Source organism: Euphorbia lathyris, chromosome 3 (assembly GCF_963576675.1).
Source record: "Euphorbia lathyris chromosome 3, ddEupLath1.1, whole genome shotgun sequence".
Lineage (NCBI taxonomy): Eukaryota > Viridiplantae > Streptophyta > Magnoliopsida > Malpighiales > Euphorbiaceae > Euphorbia > Euphorbia lathyris.
In genome coordinates, this window is record NC_088912.1 from 93,252,381 (window position 1) to 93,273,349 (window position 20,969).

General features: G+C 38.4%; 1 protein-coding gene across 12 annotated transcripts; it reads left to right on the plus strand.

The window, feature by feature from the left end:
• The first annotated feature begins 771 nt into the window (after window positions 1–771).
• Window positions 772–20,767, plus strand: LOC136223371 (serine/threonine-protein kinase AtPK1/AtPK6-like). 12 transcript variants are annotated; one of them, XR_010685927.1, is made up of 9 exons: window positions 772–994; window positions 7,843–8,659; window positions 13,131–14,559; window positions 15,120–15,699; window positions 18,102–18,184; window positions 18,274–18,345; window positions 18,429–18,566; window positions 20,054–20,343; window positions 20,434–20,767. XR_010685927.1 is itself a non-coding variant. In XM_066011322.1 (9 exons), exon 3 carries the CDS (start codon window positions 14,063–14,065, stop codon window positions 15,668–15,670), a length of 1,608 nt encoding a protein of 535 aa, XP_065867394.1. In that variant the 5' UTR covers window positions 772–994; window positions 7,843–8,659; window positions 13,131–14,062; the 3' UTR covers window positions 15,671–15,699; window positions 18,102–18,184; window positions 18,274–18,345; window positions 18,429–18,566; window positions 20,054–20,343; window positions 20,434–20,506; window positions 20,614–20,767. The 12 variants fall into 12 exon arrangements, 7 of the variants coding, with proteins under 7 accessions (XP_065867394.1, XP_065867395.1, XP_065867390.1 ...); XR_010685928.1 differs by having other exon boundaries at window positions 13,131–14,518; XM_066011322.1 differs by having other exon boundaries at window positions 13,131–15,699; window positions 20,434–20,506; window positions 20,614–20,767.
• Window positions 20,768–20,969: the final 202 nt, after the last annotated feature.

The following is a 20,969-nucleotide window of genomic DNA, read 5'->3' on the forward strand; positions in this document are numbered from 1 at the left end:
TAAAAAGAGAAGATAATAGAGAAAGACTAAAAATTACCTCACACGGCCATTGTGACTTTTGGTTCTATTATAAACATCTTAATTGAGTTAATATTGGCTTCAACACATACATCTACAATGTGTTACAAATGTAGATATTCATCAAAATCCTAAGTCTTCCAAACTTTGAGCTAGCCTTTGACTCAAAAGTTTTTACTCTAGCATGTGGTAAGCAAGTTTTAGGTGTATAGAAATAATAGAAATTAATTGGAGAAGAAAACAAAAAATAAAAAAAAAATGTGTGAGAAATAAAATAGAAATTAATGGGAGAGAAAACCAAAAATAAGAAAAATGTGTAAAAAAAATGGATAAACTTACTGTTTTCCTGATCAACAATATTGGGTAGTGTACTATGTATAACTATTTTTTCACCACTCCATTGTTATCTAGGTGAGAAGAAAATGTCCAATTTTTCATTGTAGTTCATGGTCAGTCATAGTTTAGATAACGGTTAATACACATATTTGTCATTGTATTTGTTCGGATTAACGTATATACCCCTATATCAAATAAATATATAAATATATCCTTATATTTTTCAAATTACAACAAAAATACCCTAATCTAAACAGTATGTATATTTGGCATATCACCGTTAGTCCACTCATCACACCATTACTTAAAAACAATTAATAAATTACACGTCATTAAAATTAATTTTCAACCCAAATAAAAATTATAACAGATGGCATAGAGATATAAAATAAATAAATAAAAACCCTAAAAATTAGAACACATATGGGATTCAGCCGACTCCTTTCTCCTTTTCTCATTGAAATCGCTAGGGATCTGTTTGAGCAACCATGGACGATCAATGACTGAGATAGGTGGGGAACAACGAAGAGACGGTGATTTCTTCTCTGGAATGGCGTAGAACGAAGAAAGTAGGTGTCATCGGCGACGTAACTGAGTTTCGTTTTTCTTTTCCGATTGCCGGTCGTTCCACACTCCATTGGTAAGTTCTCTGTCTCTCTCTTTTCTGAAACTGTTAGAATACACTTATCTCATTACTTAAATTTCTGAATATAATGTATAATGTAGATTATCAAGATAAAATGAGATAGATTTGGAGCTTCTGTTGGGATATTACCAATTTTGGTTCATATCATTTGATTTATGCTGTTCATAAATGGAAAAAAATTTGTTTTCTTCTTAAAATTTTGAGCAACTAATTTCTTGATTAGAGCAAGTTGGGTTAGAATGGCTTTGAGTGCTATGATAATCGGAGCATTGTAAGGACTGGGCACCCAGATGTACTCTAGTACCCGTATGTTATTAAACTTGATTTCAGGTTGAGTTCATGAATTCTTCTTCCTTAAACTTGATTTCAGGTTCAGTTTATGAATTCTTTTTCTTAGTATGTTTCTGAATTTGCTTAATGGATCAAATGAATTAATATGCGGATCCTTGGGAGCATGTGATTCGAGGTCTGAAGATCTGAGAATGTTTTTCCTGTTCTTTGAAGGGAAAAAAATGGTTTTGAGTATTATGACTGTAGAGTCACTAATGCTTTTCCAGTTGCTATTTCCATGCCTCTCATGTTTTAATTCATGTTATATTGCTAGACAAGAAACTAGAATTGATTTTGTTGTTAGTTTCGTTCAAGAGAATAACTGATGAGGGAATGCCATTGTACCAAAGGCCTAGCAGAGTTTTACTATGATTCTGTAGAATTAGATTTTTAGGTCGTAATTGCTTGATTTCTTGGTTTATGTTGAAATTGATTTTTTTTTATATCTGTTGCATATGATTTTCTTTTGTGCAATGGGTATGTCAATTTTGGTATTATACAAACTAGATGGGCCTTCTGTTGATAAGAGCTTGATTTTCATATTGAATTTTTTTTCAATAAGTTGCTTGACAAAGTCATGGAACTTAGAAAAACTATGGGTGGATTTGCAAATGATATATCCCTGGTTCAGTTTTGCATTGACTACCATATTTGTGTTTTTTATATGAGGGTTTTCTAATCAATCATTAACACGCCTCTTTGAGTCCCGTCCAGGTTAAGGCATGATAAGTGCATACTTCAACAATAAATAATCCCACTTTTTTGTTTTATAATTATCATGTTTTGTCATTTTTGCGGGTTTTATTGCTTGTTTTTGGTATCTTCATCTCTACAGGCCAATGGTGACTAAAGTAAGGTAAATTGGGCCTAATTTGGGTCGAGCTGATGTCGGTTCGTGATCCGGAGCTGCTTGGGCAAAAATTGGTCTGAGTCGGAGTTAGTCTTGCACAAGACTAAGGCAGTTACGGGCTGGCAGTTTCCTGCTTCGAATAGGATTGCTTTCCTGATCCAGATTGGACGATTTGAGAACAAGATTTTCAGCTAAAACACGAATTTGTAGGAGACTAATGAGGAGGCAATTAATTTCAAATTTGAAGAAGGATTCTAAAGCTAATTGGAAGGGATTTAGTTCCTTACATTTAGGAATCGTGATAGACTTAGGAACACCAGAGTTCCAAGTTTGAACATCAGTTTTTACATTTTATTTTTCCAGCAGAAAAACATATACGTTCCATGGCTGTTCGGAACTAACTTCTTCATTTCAGTTAAAGGTTAATTCAAGGGAGATTTTCCCCGTTATCGTGAGACTGTTGTATTTCGTTTTTCTCAACTTATTAAGCTGTTTATTTGTTCATCGTGTTTAGAGAATTATTCTCAATTGATTATTTGTTCTATGAATGATAACTGCAGGTTGTAAACAAAGTAGCTATTGACTATTTGAACCAAGCTAGTTTTGTGTTTAGAAGAATGGACTCAAGTTTGACAAACCCCACTTTCTATTCCGCGTGACATTAATACGAATCAAGTTGGGTTTATCTGAGTCAAATGAACAGATAAGTTAGTTTATAATCGCCGCCGCTGAGAGACGATCAACTAAGATCAGGTTCTTCTATTTCTTAAGCCGTCAGCAAATTAAACCTAAGGAGCTGAGATAGGGTTGTTTATTGATTAGGAACAAGTTATTTAAATTAAACCTTAAGCACGGCAAATAACTTGTTCCTAATCAATAAACAACCCTATCTCAACGCCTAAGGTTTAATTTGCTGACAGCTTAAGAAATAGAAGAACCTGATCTTAGTTGATCGTCTCTCAGCGTCGGCGATTATAAACTAACTTATCTGTTCATTTGACTCAGATAAACCCAGCTTGATTCGTATTAATGTCACGCGGAATACAAACTCAGGTTTGTCAAACTTGAGTCCGTTCTTCCAAACACGAAACTAGCTTGGTTCAAATAGTCAATAGCTACTTTGTTTGGTTGTCTTAGGTGAAACTCTAATAAACCAAATCAGCCTTATGATTATTCGATTTGACAAACAACCTGCAGTTATCATTCATAGAACAAATAATCAATTGAGAATAATTCTCTAAACACGATTAACAAATAAACGGCTTAATAAGTTGAGAAAAAGGAAATACAACAGTCTCACGATAACGGGAAAAATCTCCCTTGAATTAACCCTTAACCGAAATAAAGAAGTTAGCTCCGAATAGCCATGGAACGTATATGTTTTTCTGCTGGAAAAATAAAATGTAAAAACTGATCTTGGAACTCTGGTGTTCTTAAGTCTATCACGATTCCTAAATGTAAGGAACTAAATCCCTTCAAATTAGCTCTAGAATCCTCCTTCCATTTTGAAATTAATTGCATCCTCATTAGTCTCCTACAAATTCGGGCTTTAGTTGAAAATCTTGTTCTCAAATCGTCCAATCCGGATCAGGAAAGTAATCCTATTCGGAGCAGGAAACTGCCAGCCCGTAACTGCCTTAGTCTTGTGCAAGACTAACTCCGACTCAAACCACTTTTTGCCCAATCAGCTCCGGATTACGAACCGACATCAGCTCAACCCAAATTAGGCCCAATTTATCTCCCTTTAGTCACCATTGGCTTGTAGAGACGAAGATACCAAAAATAAGCAATAAAGCCCGCAAAAATGACAAAACATGATAATTATAAAGCAAAAAAGTGGGATTATTTATTGTTGAAGTATGCACTCATCAAACACCTCACGCTTGCCCTCAAGCATACCAGATCATGACATTAGCTCCGCATACTCTTAGGTTGTCTTATCATTCGTTCCTAATCCCCCCAAGCGTTATAAAGACATTGACTACCAATCATCCAAATGAAGAATCTTTCGAATTTTAGAATACTTCTAACTCCCAAAAAACGTCTCAACAACATCGCACGTAATGTGTAAAACAAGAACTAGAAGCAACAACACCCTCACGTGATCACTCTATGCACTCTTGTGTTTAGGCTTATAATTCATTTTATAGGATTCACTCAAGTCACAATCATAGAATGTAGTTACCATAGGCTTGCCAATCAATCGAACCTCCACCACATAGTATGAATTCGAGCAGAAAATCAAAGGGACTTAACAAGGGTGTAACGTAGGTTCGGCTCGTGGGTTGGAAAAGAAAGGGGGAAAAAATTTTAGGGGATCCGAGAGTAGTAAAATAGTACAAACTAGGCCAAAACAAAAGTAAAACTGCATATTTACAAGTACGAGGTTAACACACAAGACGACAAACTCATAATCTCACATGAATATCTAGAAAACAATTCGAGATAATCATGAGAACATAAACAAAAGAAACTAAAACAGTAAACGAACTAGGACATGCAAATGTCTATAACTTATTTATTCTTTTCTCCTTTTTTTTCTTTTTTTTTCTTTTCTCTGCCTCTTTTTTATTTTTTGCATAACCACAATTAGTAATTATAGAGCACAACAGTTTGTTGTCTCTTCTTTAAAGAGCTTGTGGTTCAAAATATGACACGAAACACAAAATCAAATGACCCAACACTTTGTACAAACTTCAACTGGACTCTGAAGGCTTAAAACTTATCTTTGGCCAAAGGAATAAACAAGGTATCAAGAATGGGGAAAATGCTCAAATTGGCAGTCTAAAGGCTGGTTAAATTTTGGTAATTTTTTCTTTTTCAGGGTTCAAAAGCATGGAAAGGTTAATAGCAAAAGAAACCTAATGCCCTTATCATTTTAACAGTTTGAATTCATCAATCGGGTCTTGAAACGTATATCATGGCAAGTTCTAGAACTAACATACTATGCGGATGCACTCAGAAAAGAAAATAGAGCAAATGCGTAATGTGTTTGCTCTTTCCATTAGGCTCAAATGCTTATCAGAAATGGGGTGTAAAGTGGTGCTGCTGCTTCTAAGTCAACTTATTAAAACAGGTTTTCATGCAATGTTGGAAAGAATTCAGTTTGTCAGCGTGTAGGCAAAGCATTTACTTGACTCTGACTGTTCAGAAAGGTACTCGCAAGACTCGATAACACTTAGGGGATTCAGTACTAAAACAACAAGTAACTTTATCAACTATTTGGAAGATAATGAGCTAGCAATGGTAAAATCTCAATGAAACAAAGCAAAGGGCAGCCACCTCACACTAGTTCAAACATATTCCCTTTTTTTTCGAGGCGATTACCTCACACTATTCTAGACTTATACCAATAGTTGCACAGATTTTCAGCCTAAAGAATGTGTTAGACATGTACAAAACTACTAACAGAATGGACAACAAAACATCTATAGAATGCAACAACCATATTCACATGAAAGCACTTCTAATACATCATCCCTCCCCCTCTTTTCTACTCGTACCGTCCTCGGTGCGGAATTTAATCAATTAGGGGCAAGGGCAGCAACCTCAACAACCAATTAAATAAAAAGACAAAATATAAACAAGTGATTGAGAAGCTTACTGCCCTTTTAGGGGAGGGGACCCCGAGCCTCAATCTTTCCGAGGGAAAGGTGGGTCAAAATTGACCGACTTGAAATATGCTTCTTGGTTAGCACGCATCTCTTAGATTTCTTGTAATATGCGCTCTTGGGTGCATTGAGAGGCTTCCACGGTGGTAGTAGTGTCTTGGACGAGTTCTCCCAAGGTTTGTAGTTGACCTTGTGGGTAAATTTCATCAATGGTGTACAACCTTTACCACATTTCACACTTTGGTGTACAATCTTCAATTTGTCTCACTAATATGTACGAACTTATAGGTGACCTCCTACTTTGGTGTACAGCAGGTAAAAATGACCGGTCCATGTGAAGTCAACGCGCCACATCATCTTTGACCGGTCAAAAAGTAAAAAATTGATTCATCACATATGTTTTTACTAAAATACCCTTATTTATTTGAGTCTTCTTCCTAAAACCACCATTAAAGTACCTTATCTTTCTCTCTTGCTTTTCTCTCTCTTAAACATCACCAATGTCTCTGGTCAAAGCTAGGGTACTTGGTCAAAGCTAAATTAAATTTCCCTGAAAACGTTCGGATATTACCACCGCCAATGCAAAACGCTACCGTATCTCAATTCCCGATCAATCGTCTTCAGTTGCATTCAATTCCATCTCCGGCGCCGACGCATCCATTATTTCAGCCTCAGTCCGATACGATGAGGGATTATTGGAATTACTCGCAGCTTTTACAGAGCACCGGAGATGTTGATGGCGGATTTCAGTCATCGAATTTGCTTGAGCAGATGTTTTATAATCAGCAGCAATTGGCTTCTCTACAATCTAATTTGCCGTTTTCTACTTCTTTATTAAACACGGAAAATCCTTTAGTTGCTGCATCTTCTTCATTACCTCTGGTTTTGGGAGATCATCAGTCGGGTTATTTCCGGCCACCTCAAAATGAGAACCAGAACCAGCCCACAGGTTCTAATTTTCCGATGGCGTCGTGGTCAGATTTTAGTCAATATCCTCCCTCAACTGGTTAAAATAAAATTGATATTTCTATTTTTGAATTAGAATGTTTTTGTTTTTATTATTTATTTATTTGTAGTATTTGCTTATTGTTATTATTATTTTAATTAAATTAATGGAGTTGTAATAACAAGAGAGAAAAAGATAGGGTGCTTGGTTTTAGGAGGAAGACTCAAATAAATAAGGGTATTTTAGTAAAAACATATGTGATGAATCAATTTTTTACTTTTTGACCGGTCAAAGCTGACATGGCGCGTTGACTTCGCGTTGATTGGTCATTTTTACCTGCTGTACACCAAAGTGAGAGGTCACCTATAAGTTCGTACATATTAGTGAGACAAATTGAAGGTTGTACACCAAAGTGTGAAATGTGGTAAAGGTTGTACACCATTGATGAAATTTACCATTGACCTTGTACAGTCCGAAGATCCGAAAGGGGCGACTCAGTTAGGGCTTTTCTTGCCGTTGCTGCCTCGGTGAAACGGGGACGTTGGCTTGCTATTTCGGTTCCATCAGTACCATCATTGGGCTGCAATTCCTTAGGTGTTGCCAATTTCCCTGCATCCACAAAAACAAAATTTTGCCCTTCTCGGCGTAACAACTGCATATTCTGTAAAACTTTCAAGCTAAGAGGCGGCGTAGGGCATGAAATGTGTTTATCAGTGTGTGCTACATCAAAATCATATAGGTGCACTGCTAATGACGTTATTAAGTGTCCTTGATAGATATACTTGGGTTTTTGGACTAGCTTTTGGAACTTGTCGGCTAGCCAATAACCCAGGTTCACTTTTTTGACCTGTAACCATACACCACAAGAAAAACATCTCAGCTTTTGAAGTTTTTGTTGAATCTCTATTCCTAGTCGAGTAATTGACTGCTAAAAACCTATGCATCACTCTAACAACGGGGTTGTGAAAATAGTAGGCTGGTGTTTTAGAGGGGATAAACTCAGGTGCGGACTCAATTGTGTACTCCTTAAAAATGTGTGCATCATCAAATTTTGGCGCCGTTGTCAGGGAATAATCTCATTTGATTTAATTTTTTTTATGAACAGGTCCACTAATTTAGAACAACTTCTCTTTGAATCCGAAATAGAATTACTGGCTCGGAGGCTTCGCAAGGAAGTAAGGTTACAGAAATTACAAGGTGCTGAAACTTCGAGTTCTAGTGAAGAAGAAGAAATTTCCAGTGAAGAAAGTGAACAATCTGAAGAGGAAACAATGGCAGACAGAACTCTAAGACAACTTCAAGCGCAAGAGGTCAATAATCATCCCCTATGCATCACGTATCCCAACTTGGATGTGTCGTTTGAGCTGAAATCTGGGTTGATTCATTTGTTGCCCAAGTTTCAGGGCATGGAAAGTGAAAGTCCTCATAAGCATCTTAAGTAATTCCATGTGGTGTGCTCCAGCATGAGACCACAAGGAGTAACGGAAGAACAAGTGAAGTTGATAGCGTTCCCATTCTCACTAGAAGATGCAGCCAAGGTAAATTTGCCATCAGGAACCATCACTACATGGAACCAGATGGTACAATCATTCCTGGATAAATATTTTCCAGCCTCCCGAGCGGCATTAATTTGGAGAGAAATCAGTGGAATCAAGCAAAAAGATGTGGAGTCGCTTCATGAGTATTGGGAGAGGTTCAAGAAGTTATGTGAAAATTGCCCTCAACACGGGATAGCTGAAAATTCTCTAATCCAATATTTCTATGATGGGATGCTTAGCATGGAAAGAAAAATGGTGGACGCGGCAAGCGGAGGATGTTTCCTTGACAAAACACCAACCACGGCTAAGGAGTTGATCAGGGTAATTGCAGCAACTTCTCAACAGTTTGGGAAAGTTCAGGAAGGTCCCAAGAAGGCATATGAGGTAAGCAGTTCTAACATTGAAGAGAAATTGAATAAACTGACTAGTCTTGTGCAGAACTTAGCTCTGGGAAAGGCGGCTCAGGTGAAGAAGTGTGGGATTTGTACTGCCGCTGAACACGCCACTGATGAATGCCCTATTTTGTATGAAGAAAATTCTGAACAAGCCAATGCACTTAATGGGTACCAAGGGCAAAATCAAAGAAAGTACGATCCATACTCTAATACATACAACCCAGGGTGGCGTGATAATCCAAACCTCAGCTACGGACCAAGACAGCAAAATTATCAATCACGGCCTCACTAATCCACCCAAAACTCAGGTATGCCTTTAACTGATGTTGTCCACAATCTTGCAACTAATGTGCAGGAACTCCAGAAACAGGTGACTCAAATAGCTATAGCTTTGAGTGAGATTCAATCTCAAGGTAAAATGCCCTGTCAACCGGTGGACAATCCAAAGCCAAACGTGAGCGCAATCACCCTTCGTAACGGAAGAGAAATAGAGCAGCCCGTTTTAAGCAAGCCAGCCAGCAAGAAGAACGTAGTCGAGGAAGATAAAATTCTTGAAGAAGAAGTGCAAAAGCGAGATAAACTCCCTCCTTTAGTTACTCCAGCATCTTACCCGAATCGGTTCGACAAATCGAAGAAGGAAAAGGAAGAGAAGGACATCTTTGAGGTATTTCGCAAGGTCGAGGTAAATATTCCATTAATTGATATTGTTAAACAAGTTCCTCGATATGCTAAGTTCCTTAAAGATTTGTGCATTAATAAAACTAAGAGAGTTGGGTATGAAAAGATCACCATGGGTGCCAATGTGTCGGCTGTACTTCAAAGAAAAATGCCCCAAAAAAGTAAGGATGGAGGTATGTTCGATGTTCCATGTCAGATTGGGAATACTAGTATTAAATGGGCAATGTGTGACTTAGGAGCGTCTATAAATGTCATGCCTAAGTCTGTTTATTCCTCTTTAAATGCTGGTCCTCTTGAAGAAACTGGCGTCGTTATTCAACTTGCTAACAGATCTATTGTTTACTCCGAGGGGCTGTTGGAAGATGTTTTGGTGCAGGTTAACAGATTGATTTTTCCAGCGGACTTCTTTGTTCTCGATATGGAAGACGACAACTGTTCATCGGAGTCGTCGGAGATCCTATTGGGAAGACCATTCCTGCAAACATCTAACACGAAGATTGATGTTAAGAAAGGGACGCTGACTATGGAATTTGACGGTAAAATTGTTCAATTTAATGTTTATGATGCCATGAGATTTCCTAATGAAGTATCTTCAGTTTGTGGCATAGATATCCTCGAACCGATAACTCAGCGAGCTTTCGAGCTTTTTAGTAAAGATGAGTTGCAGGTGATCGTCGAAGAAAGCATCGGAGTCGAGGGTGAAATCAACTTTGAGATGGGAGAAGATATACGCGATGTTATGCATGAATTGGCAGCCTTGAAACAAGATGATAAGATTTCTAAAGTTAATACATTAACAGCCTTTAACAAGAAACCTTTACCCTTTGTTTTGCAGGTGCCGAAGTTGGAATTAAAGTTGATGCCCAGCCATCTCAAATATGCATTCTTGGGCAGCGAGAACACTCTTCCCATCATCATCTCCAACAAACTAGAGTCAGACTAAGAGGAACAGCTGATTGAAGTTTTGAAAGAGTACAAGGAGGCTATAGGATGGACCATAGCGGATATTAAAGGAATAAGCCCCGCTACGTGTATGCACAAGATTCACATCGAAGACGATGCAAAGCCTAAACGGGAAGCACAGAGTAGATTGAATCCGCCTATGATGGAAGTTGTTAAGAAGGAAGTTTAGAAGATGTACGACGCCGGTGTAATTTTTCCAATATCCGACAGTAAGTGGGTAAGCCCGATACATGTCGTGCCAAGGAAGACCAGAATCACTGTGGTTGCTAATGAAAAAGGAGAATTGGTTCCCACCCGAGTTCAGAATGGGTGGAGGGTTTGTATCGATTACAGGAAGTTGAATACTTCAACTAGAAAAGACCATTTTCCTCTTCCATTTATTGATCAGACGTTAGAACGTTTAGTTGGAAAATGTTTTTATTGTTGTCTTGACGGTTATTCGAGTTTTTACCAGATTCCAGTGGCACCGGAAGATCAGGAAAAAACCACTTTTACCTGACCCGTTGGCACTTTCGCATATCGGAGGATGCCGTTCGGACTTTGCAATGCACCAGGGATGTTCCAGCGATGCATGGTAAGTATTTTCTCTGAGTATGTTGAACAAATAATTGAAGTGTTCATGGATGATTTCACGGTATATGGAGACTCATTCAATCACTGTTTGTTTAACCTCGTTAAAATTTTAAAAAGATGCCTAGAGTCTAATCTAGTTTTGAACTATGAGAAATGTCATTTTATGGTTGATCAGGGAATAATTTTAGGCCATATTGTTTCATCAAGAGGAATCGAGGTAGATAAAGCAAAGATAGATGTTATCCAAACTTTACCTTACCCCGTTAGTGTTCGAGAAGTTCGTTGTTTTCTTGGCCATGCAGGTTTTTACCGGCGATTTATAAAAGACTTCTCGAAGATTACTCAGCCGGTGTGTAAGTTGCTTCAAAACGACGTGCCATTCGATTTCAACCAGGAATGTAAGGATTCTTTTGATTTGTTGAAAGACAAGTTGGTTTCAGCACCGATTATCCAACCACCCGACTGGAATCGTCCTTTTGAGATCATGTGCGACGCAAGTAATCACGCTGTAGGAGCCGTGCTAGGGCAGCGAATCGACAAGAGTGTACCTAATGCAGAAAAAAGAGTCCAAACCTCGGCTGATACGGTGGATTTTACTCCTCCAGGAATTCGACGTCGAGATTAGAGACAAAAAAGGGTCCGAAAAACCTTGTGGCAGACCACCTAAGTCGTTTACCCAACAATGCAGAAGCACCACCGTTGAATGAAGAATTTCCGGATGAAAACTTATTTAGCGTAAGTGAAATAACCCCATGGTATGCTGATTTAGTGAATTATTTGGCCACAGGTGTTGTTCCGGACGATCTCAGTAGGCACACAAAGGATAAACTTAGAGCTGATGCCAAGTATTACATTTGGGATGACTCATACCTATGGAAACACTGCTCAGATCAGTTGTTAAGGCGGTGCATACCTGAAAGCGAGGTGGAATCAGTGTTGAAGTTTTGCCATACAGAGGCTTGCGGAGGACATTTTGGCCCAAAGAGAACAACTCGCAAAGTACTAAACAGTGGTTTGTTTTGGCCTAATTTATTCCGCGATGCTTACATATTTTGCAAATCTTGTTTTCGTTGTCAAAAAACAGGAAATATAGGACGGCGGGATCAAATGCCACTTACACCGGTTTACTCTTATGAAATTTTTGACGTTTGGGGAATAGACTTCATGGGTCCATTCCCCATTTCATTTGGAAATCTTTACATATTGCTTGATGTAGACTACGTGTCTAAGTGGGTTAAGGCCAAGGCCACCAGAGCCGATGATGCTCAAACGGTGATTCAATTTGTTCAAGCTAACATTTTTTGCAGCTTTGGTACGCCTCGAGTACTCATAAGCGATAGAGGAACTCATTTCTGTAACCGGATTATGAGAGCCCTCTTGAAGAAATATGGCGTACAACACAGGACGTCAACAGCTTACCATCCCTAAACAAATGGCCAAGCGGAAGTGTCAAACAGAGAATTGAAGTCCATCCTGGAAAAGACAGTGAATTTCACAAGGAAGGATTGGAGCACCAGGCTAGAAGAAGCTTTATGGGCCTACCGGACGGCGTACAAAACGCCTATCGGAACCACTCCATTTCGATTAGTATATGGGAGTGCTTGTCACCTCCCAGTCGAGCTCGAACACAGGGCGTTCTGGGCGATAAAACGATGTAATATGAACCTTGATGAAGCGGGGGAGGCCCGGAAACTTCAGGTCCAGGAGCTCGAAGAGTTGAGGAACGATGCTTATGAAAGCTCAAGGATATACAAGACGAAAACTAAAAAGTTCCATGATGACATGATTGTCCGAAAACAATTTCAGGTAGGACAGAAGGTATTACTATACCATTCTCGAATGAGACTGTTTCCCGAAAAATTAAAATCAAAATGGATAGGGTCTTTCATAGTCGTCCAAGTTTATTCACATGGAGCTGTGGAAATTCAGAGTTTGGAGAATGGGAAAGTGCAGAAGGTGAATGGTCAACGACTCAAATTATTCTATGAGAACATCGCCGTTGGAGTCCCTGAAGCAGTGCAGTACCTTGACCCAGGAGATGAGCCTTAGTACTCGGATGTGTCTAGCCGAAGACGTTAACTAAAGACGCTACTGGGAGGCAGCCTAGAGTTAGTCTTGCACAAGACTAACATCTATCATTTATATTCAGTCTTGTTTTTTTTATTTTGTTTATTCCATGTAGGTTAACTGATTTAACTAACATCATCTTCTCCAAAGGGTTAGAAGTTCTGAGTTTTGATTTACAGGTTTGAAGAAAAAGAAAAGAATGGAGGAATAAAGGCCCAAGAGAATGAGTTGGGGAGTTAATAAAAGCCCAAGAGTGTTTAGAAGAAAAAAAAAGAGAAATGAGGGGTAAAAAGTAAAAAAAAAAAAAAAAATTAGAAACAAGGGTTTTGAACCCACCATCGCCACTTCCAATTCCTCTCCCATTTATTCCATTTCTTTTCCTCTCCTTCACTACCAACATCACCGACTCCACTCTCCATTTCTTTAATTTCCACTTTAATATCCTACAAAGCAACAACACCCTCACCAATCCTTTGATTTTTTTTTCATCTCCCACATCCACTACCTAAGCTTCCGCCACTTCCTTTTGATCTCGCACTACCTTCTTTCACCGCCACTTCCTTTTCATCTCCCTTTCGTCTCTCCTATTACCAAAGCACCACCGCCACCTTCTTTTCATTTCCCTCAAATGACGGAACCACCGTCGCCTCAAACGACGGAACACCCGTCACCGGTAAAAAGTGAGGGGTAAAAAGTGAAAAAAAAACCAAAATAAAACCAAGGGTTTTGAACCCACCACCGCCACTTCCAATTCCTCTTCCATTTATTCCATTTCTTTTCATCTCCTTCACTACTTCCATTCGACCACCATCACTCACTCCCTTCAATTTATTTTCTTTTGATTCTTCACTCTAACCACTCACCATCTTCAAGCAACATCACCGCCTCCACTCTTCATTTCTTTAATTTTCCACTTTAATATCCTACAAAGTCTAACATCACCGCCTCCACTCTCCAATCCTTTGATTTCCTTCATCTCCCACTTACGCCATCATCGTCCATCTCTTTCACTACCCTAAGCTTCCGCCATCTTATTTTCGTCTCTCCCACCACCAAAGAACCACCGCCACCTTCTTTTCACTTCCTTCACTCACAACCGCCGTCGCCCCAAATGACGGAACCACCATCACCTCAAACGACGGAACACCTGTCACTGGCGAATCTGAGTTTAGTGGTCGCCGGCAAATCTGCTCCGGCCATTGGCGATTCTCCAACACCAGCCACTCTAGTAACTGAAATAGAGATGGCGAGAGAGCAAAGAACACCCCCTACGCGAGTTGCAACAAAGTCTCGGAAGCGGAAGCCGAACCCCATCCCTCCCACAACCACTAGGAGGTCCACTAGGTCTCAATCCAGCAAGCAAACGACAACAAACAAGCTAAAACCCCCAAGGGCAAAAACTCCAACTCCCGCTTCCAGTTCAGACACCGAAGCCACTGAAGTTTCAATTGGTTCAGCTAGCTCGGCAAGTTCACATAGCTCGAGTCCAGAACTGAAAGTTCCATCGAAGAAACGTGCTCGGCTCAGACATGGGAAAAGCAAATACGGGTCACTCACCACTCCATATGTAAGTGCCCTGACATTCTCCAACTCCGAACAAGCAGCGAGGTATAATTCTTTGAAACCCCGAAAAATTATCCCTGCTTATAGTGTTGATGAGGATGCTCTAACACATTTAAAAATGCATGCTGATTTCTATGGATTAGTGGATGGAATTGGTTGGAGAGATTTGTTTGCCACGAAATTCCCTGTGTTTGATGACTTGGTTCACGAATTCTATAGCACCTATATGTTTCATTGTGATACAAAAAACCTGGATATACACTCTAAATGTATTCACTTTAGGTTGCTAGATAAAGAGCATCACTTGTCTATAATTGAGTTCAATGTTGCATTGGGACTTATGAATGCTACTTTTGCTGCCTCTGATGATTATCTTGACATGCTATGTGATTATCTTTCGAACTTTGATGATGCACACATTTTTAAGGAGTACACAATTGAGTCTCCACCTGAGTTTATCCCCTCTAAAACACCAGCCCACTATTTTCGCAACCCTGTTGTCAGAGTGATGCATAGGTATTTAGCAGTCAATTACTCAGCTAGGAATAGAGATTCAACGAAAACTTCAAAAGCTGAAATATTTTTCTTGTGGTGTATGGTTACAGGTCAAAAAGTGAACCTGAGTTATTGGCTACCCGACAAGTTCCAAAAGCTAGTCCAAAAGCCCAAGTACATCTATCTAGGACACTTGATAACGTCATTGGCATTGCACCTATGTGATTTTGATGTAGCACACACGGATAAACACATTTCATGCCCTACGCCGCCTCTTAGTTTGAAAGTTTTACAGAATATGCAGTTGTTACGCCGAGAAGGGCAAAATTTTGTTTTTGTGGATGCAGGGAAATTGGCAACACCTAAGGAGTTGCTGCCCAATGATGGTACTGATGGAACTGAAACAGCAAGCCAACGTCCCTGTTTCACCAAGGCAGCAGCGGCAAGAAAAGCCCCGACTGAGTCGCCCCTTTCGGATCTTCGGATTATACAAGGTCAACTACAAACCTTGGGAGAACTCGTCCAAGACACTACTACCACCGTGGAAGCCTCTCAATGCACCCAAGAGCGCATATTACAAGAAATTCGAGAGATGCGTGCTAACCAAGAAGCATATTTCAAGTCGGTCAATTTTGACCCACCTTTCCCTCGGAAAGATTGAGGCTCGGGGTCCCCTCCCTTAAAAGGGCAGTAAGCTTCTCAATCACTTGTTTATATTTTGTCTTCTCATTTAATTGGTTGTTGAGGTTGCTGCCCTTGCCCCTAATTGATTAAATTCCGCACCGAGGACGGTGCGAGGAGAAAAGAGGGGGAGGGATGATGTATTAGAAGTGCTTTCATGTGAATATGGTTGTTGCATTCTATAGATGTTTTGCTGTCCATTCTGTTAGTAGTTTTGTACATGTCTAACACACATTCTTTAGGCTGGAAATCTGTGCAACTATTGGTATAAGTCTAGAATAGTGTGAGGTAATCGCCTCGAAAAAAAAGGGAATATGTTTGAACTAGTGTGAGGTGGCTGCCCTTTGCTTTGTTTCATTGAGATTTTACCATTGCTAGCTCATTATCTTCCAAATAGTTGATAAAGTTACTTGTTATTTTAGTACTAAATCCCCTAAGTGTTATCGAGTCTTGCGAGTACCTTTCTGAACAGTTAGAGTCAAGTAAATGTTTTGCCTACACGCTGACAAACTGAATTGTTTCCAACATTGCATGAAAACCCGTTTTAATCAGTTGACTTAGAAGCAGCAACACCACTTTACACCCCATTTCTGATAAGCATTTGAGCCTAATGGAAAGAGCAAACACATTACGCATTTGCTCTATTTTCTTTTCTGAGTGCGTCCGCATAGTATGTTAGTTCTAGAACTTGCCATGATATACGTTTCAAGACCCGATTGATGAATTCGAACTGTTAAAATGATAAGGGCATTAGGTTTCTTTTGCTATTAACCTTTCCACGCTTTTGAACCCTGAAAAAGAAAAAATTACCAAAATTTAACCAGCATTTAGACTGCCAATTTGAGCCTTTTCCTCATTCTTGATACATTGTTTATTCCTTTGGCCAAAGATAAGTTTTAAGCCTTCAGAGTCCAGTTGAAGTTTGTACAAAGTGTTGGGTCATTTGATTTTGTGTTTCGTGTCATATTTTGAACCACAAGCTCTTTAAAGAAGAGACAACCACTAGTACAGAAATGCTCACTTGTGTCACACCTCTTGTGTCGCGCTTGAAGATAAAGCGACACAACAGAGTAACTAGTGTCACGCGTTCTGTAAATGCGACACAACTAAGTATTCTGTGTTATCACTTGTGTCATGCTTGAAGTGTGTGCGTCACAAACAAGTTACTTCTTGTGTCGCTTGTCTTACAGTGTGACACAAGAACAAGCTTGTGACGCGCCTTTACCAAAGCGACACAAGAAGTGTGTTATCTTTGTGACACGCTTTTATAAAAGCGACACAAAAAGTATGTTATCTTTGTGTCGCTCATTTTTAAAAGTGTGACACAACTAATACAAACTACTATTTGGAACGACCTAATTAAGCTTAATTCAAAAAATTAGGTACATGATTAAAACATGGAGGGGTCTAATTGACAGGAGACAAAGTAAACAGGTTCAGATTCCTAAGTATATAAATCAATGGGGGACTAAATTATAAAACAGGAAGGGGTTGATTTGAACAAAAATTGGATTAGCAGGGACTTAAACCTGAATAAACAAAATAAGAGGGGTTAAAAGAATAAAAAGCCTATTATATATTGTGAATTAGGTTAGGGATCATTTGGCAGCCGTCAGTCCTCTCTTTCATTATAGACTCTTTTCTTCCTCTTCATCCTTCCACATCATGAAGCTCAAATCCTAAAATGGTTTCCAATTCGCAAAAGAAAAACATTCACTCTGTATTATCCGCTCATCTCAAGAAGCTCACAATCACACCACCAAACTCCACCACCGCCCCCCTGAATTCGATTTCTCTGATGTATTTGGCCCATTAACCCCACACCCTAACCCATCATAATCACAATCGCCTTCAACTTCAACCCCTTCCTCCTCTTCTTCCTCTGCTTTTATCGCAGAACCGCTTGTTATCCAGAATCAGTCCCACTCCTTCTTAGGCCCTTCTCCTCGCTATACCCTTTCCTCTTCCCTCCCTGTCCAAATCCAGGTTGAGGATCTCGATAGCGAAAAAGCGAATTTGTTGAAGATGATGGCAAAGGGAAGAGTGAGCATGTTGGGAGTTAGATTAGCCCTAGCGATTTTGAGATCCTTTTATGTGTCTGTCTGATATTTTTTTAGACACATAATTTAGGTTGGGAGATGATTACATGAAGGCTGAAAGGGATATTCTCTCTAAAGTCATTCATCCTTTTATTGTTCAGCTTCGTTACTCTTTTCAGGTACTTCATGCTCTCAATGTCTCATCAATTCAATTTGATTGTCTCGCTCAAAGCATATGTTCTTACTGATTTGTTTATTTGCATATGGAATGAATGTATTTTCACCGTGAATGTGTTTCTGATAAGTGTTTTGATTAGTATTTTTGTGCTTCTATGAAAAACATTTATCGTTTTCTTCTTGAATTCTTCTCAGACCAAGTCTAAGCTTTATTTGATCCTGGATTTTGTAAACGGAGGTCATTTGTTCTTTCATCTCTATCGGCAGGGGATCTTCAGGTATACAATATAATATATGACCTTTTTGGACTTCTTATGAAGATATATAATACATGTTTTAATTTTGCCTCTTGACATGTCTTGAGTAGTGAGGATCAGGCAAGGGTTTATACTGTTGAGATAGTATCTGCTGTTTCACATATACGGCAAGAAAAAGCAGGGTATGTTAACCATTGTGATTTCTAGTGGTAATATTATTTTACAATATTGAGTGAACTTTTTTTACTGGATTGAGCTTTTTCAGCATATCGACCCAGAGCGAACCTTGACTGACGCACAGAGGGATGAGTTTGAGGATATACTGCGTGCATTAACATTAGAAAGAAGTCAGATAAAAGATGCTATGGGTTTTGCTCTGGATAATGCTGATGCTGCGGGAGAGGTGCTTCTCATCACTTCATTTTGTTTACCATTCTATGCTTGATGGATTGCAAGTACATTTGTTGATTAATTTAATTTATTTCCAGTAGCAGGGGTTCGCAAGAGTTGGGCAAAATATAATAAATTGGGATACTGGTGTTTGAAAAAATGTGTTGTTGGGAGGAATAGGATTTTCTTAGGGTAATTTCACCAGTTGAGAATCTTCAAAATGCTCTGGTTTTTGTACACCAAAATTGTGCTTATTGTTTCTTTAGTTATTTCCATTCCCTCGAATGGAATAGATGATAAGCGGAATTTCATGTCTATTTCTCAACTTGTTGACAAAATCCTTAATTTGTTAACTTGGTCACTCTTTTGCATTTTGTTGTTCTGTATGTATCAGTAGTTTCATGATTATTTTGTCCAGTGAGATTGAGCACTTATAACTGGAAAAGATAATGTTATCTAATGTATTGTGGGTGTGAGAGAGGCAAGTATGCTTCGCACTGGAAGTTTTATTAGCATTTCGGCTTTTTATTGATTTCTGATTTAGTTTGAGTTGCGTGATTCAAATGTGATGCTCTTTGTTACTTGATTGATTCACTTATTGCATCTGAAAATTGGTAGAAATTCCAGCAATCTGATATTGTTCTCTTCTTTTATCTTTTCCTAAGATTCCAACTTGTTCATGAGGAATTTGATTTAATTAGGGATAAGGTACCAAAATATGCCTAAGGTTTTTGGAGAAGTACCAATTTAGGCTCAACGTTCAAAATAACACCAATATAGGCTTAACGTTTACAATATAATATCAATTTAGGCTTAATGTTTACAATATAGCATCAATTTAAGCCTCACGTACAAAATAGCACCAATACAGGCTTAACGTTTACAAAAGTTAAACTTAAATTCATATTATTTTGTAAACGTTAAACCTATATTGGTGCTATTTTGTACGTGAGGCCGAAATTGATGCTATATTGTAAACGTTAAGCCTAAATTGATATTATGTTGTAAACGTTAAGCCTATATTGGTGTTATTTTGAACGTTGAGCCTAAATTGATACTTCCCCAAAAACCTTAAGCCTATTTTGGTACTTTATCCCATTTAATTATAGTTGTAAATAAGTTAAGGTATATGCAGAACAAAGCTTTGATGAATCTGAGGCTAGATTATATATTTAAGAAAAAGAATCTGAAGCTTGAGCTGTTTTTGGTTAATTTTTAACTTGTTAACCATGGATGATAAGTCTCGATAGCTAGAATGCATAGTTAGACTGTATCAGTCTGGTCCAATAACATGTATAAGTTGATTCCTCAGGACTGGATGGTTACATATATTATGTATATGTGATCAGTAATAAAAGATGATTAAGAAGTTCTTTTTCTACTTTCTGGCATAGAATAATCAAATCTTCAAGCAAATTTTAACTTTTCATTTACCTAATTTTAACTTTTCATTTACCTGATCAAAGATATTGTTGCTAACTATGAAACTTCATATGACAGTCTCTTAGTAGAACCTGTTTGATAATGGAAACCATGGAATCATCACCAAGGCAACATGAATCTCTTCCATCACTCATCAGATACATCTCATTAAGTTCAGAGATAAAAGATTTGATTCTTTCAAAACAATGTCTGGAAAAGTTGAGAGGCAGCTATCATATCTACATGGAAAGCCACACGAAGAAGAATCTTCACCGGAGAATTCTGTTGAGAATAAAATGCAGAAGGAATCTTTACCTGTAGACCGCTACTTCGATGCTTTGGAAGGTCCTGAGTAGGAGAACCTTAAGGTAATTCCTCATATCTATTATAAATATCCTTTAATGTCAATCTAAATTAGTGAAGAAACAAGAATGAAACTTGTGTTGCTATATTCACAGGCATTAGAGGAATTAGTGCTACCTGATGACAAGAGATGGCCATTTCTTCTCAGATATCATGTATCTTCATTTGGTATACTTATAATTCAAGCGTTTGATGGTTTGTGTAGGTTTGTGTAGACTTTTGACAATAGATATTTCTAAGAGTGCTTTCTTGTTTTTATTATTTATTTTGAGCAGGTTTTACCAATTTTGAGAGCTTGAACATGAATTCATGTGTAATTGATGATAAAGGACTTGGTAACTTAACAAGTCATTTTTTGTATTGCCTCTGTTTAAACTTTTCCTTATATTTTTGTTTAAATTTTCCTCGTGTAGAATTTTTATTCTATCATAGCTCTCTTCAATCCAAATTTTTATTTATTTTATTATTTTCAATTTTGATTAAAAATTTTTATGCTAGATGCTTGAAAATTTTGTAATTTTTTTTTTAAAATATCAATATTTTGTGTCGCGCGTGAGGAAGGAGCGATACAAAGTGTACCAGATTAATCGGGGAGCTTGTGTCGCGCACTCTAGAAGCGCGTCACAAGAGT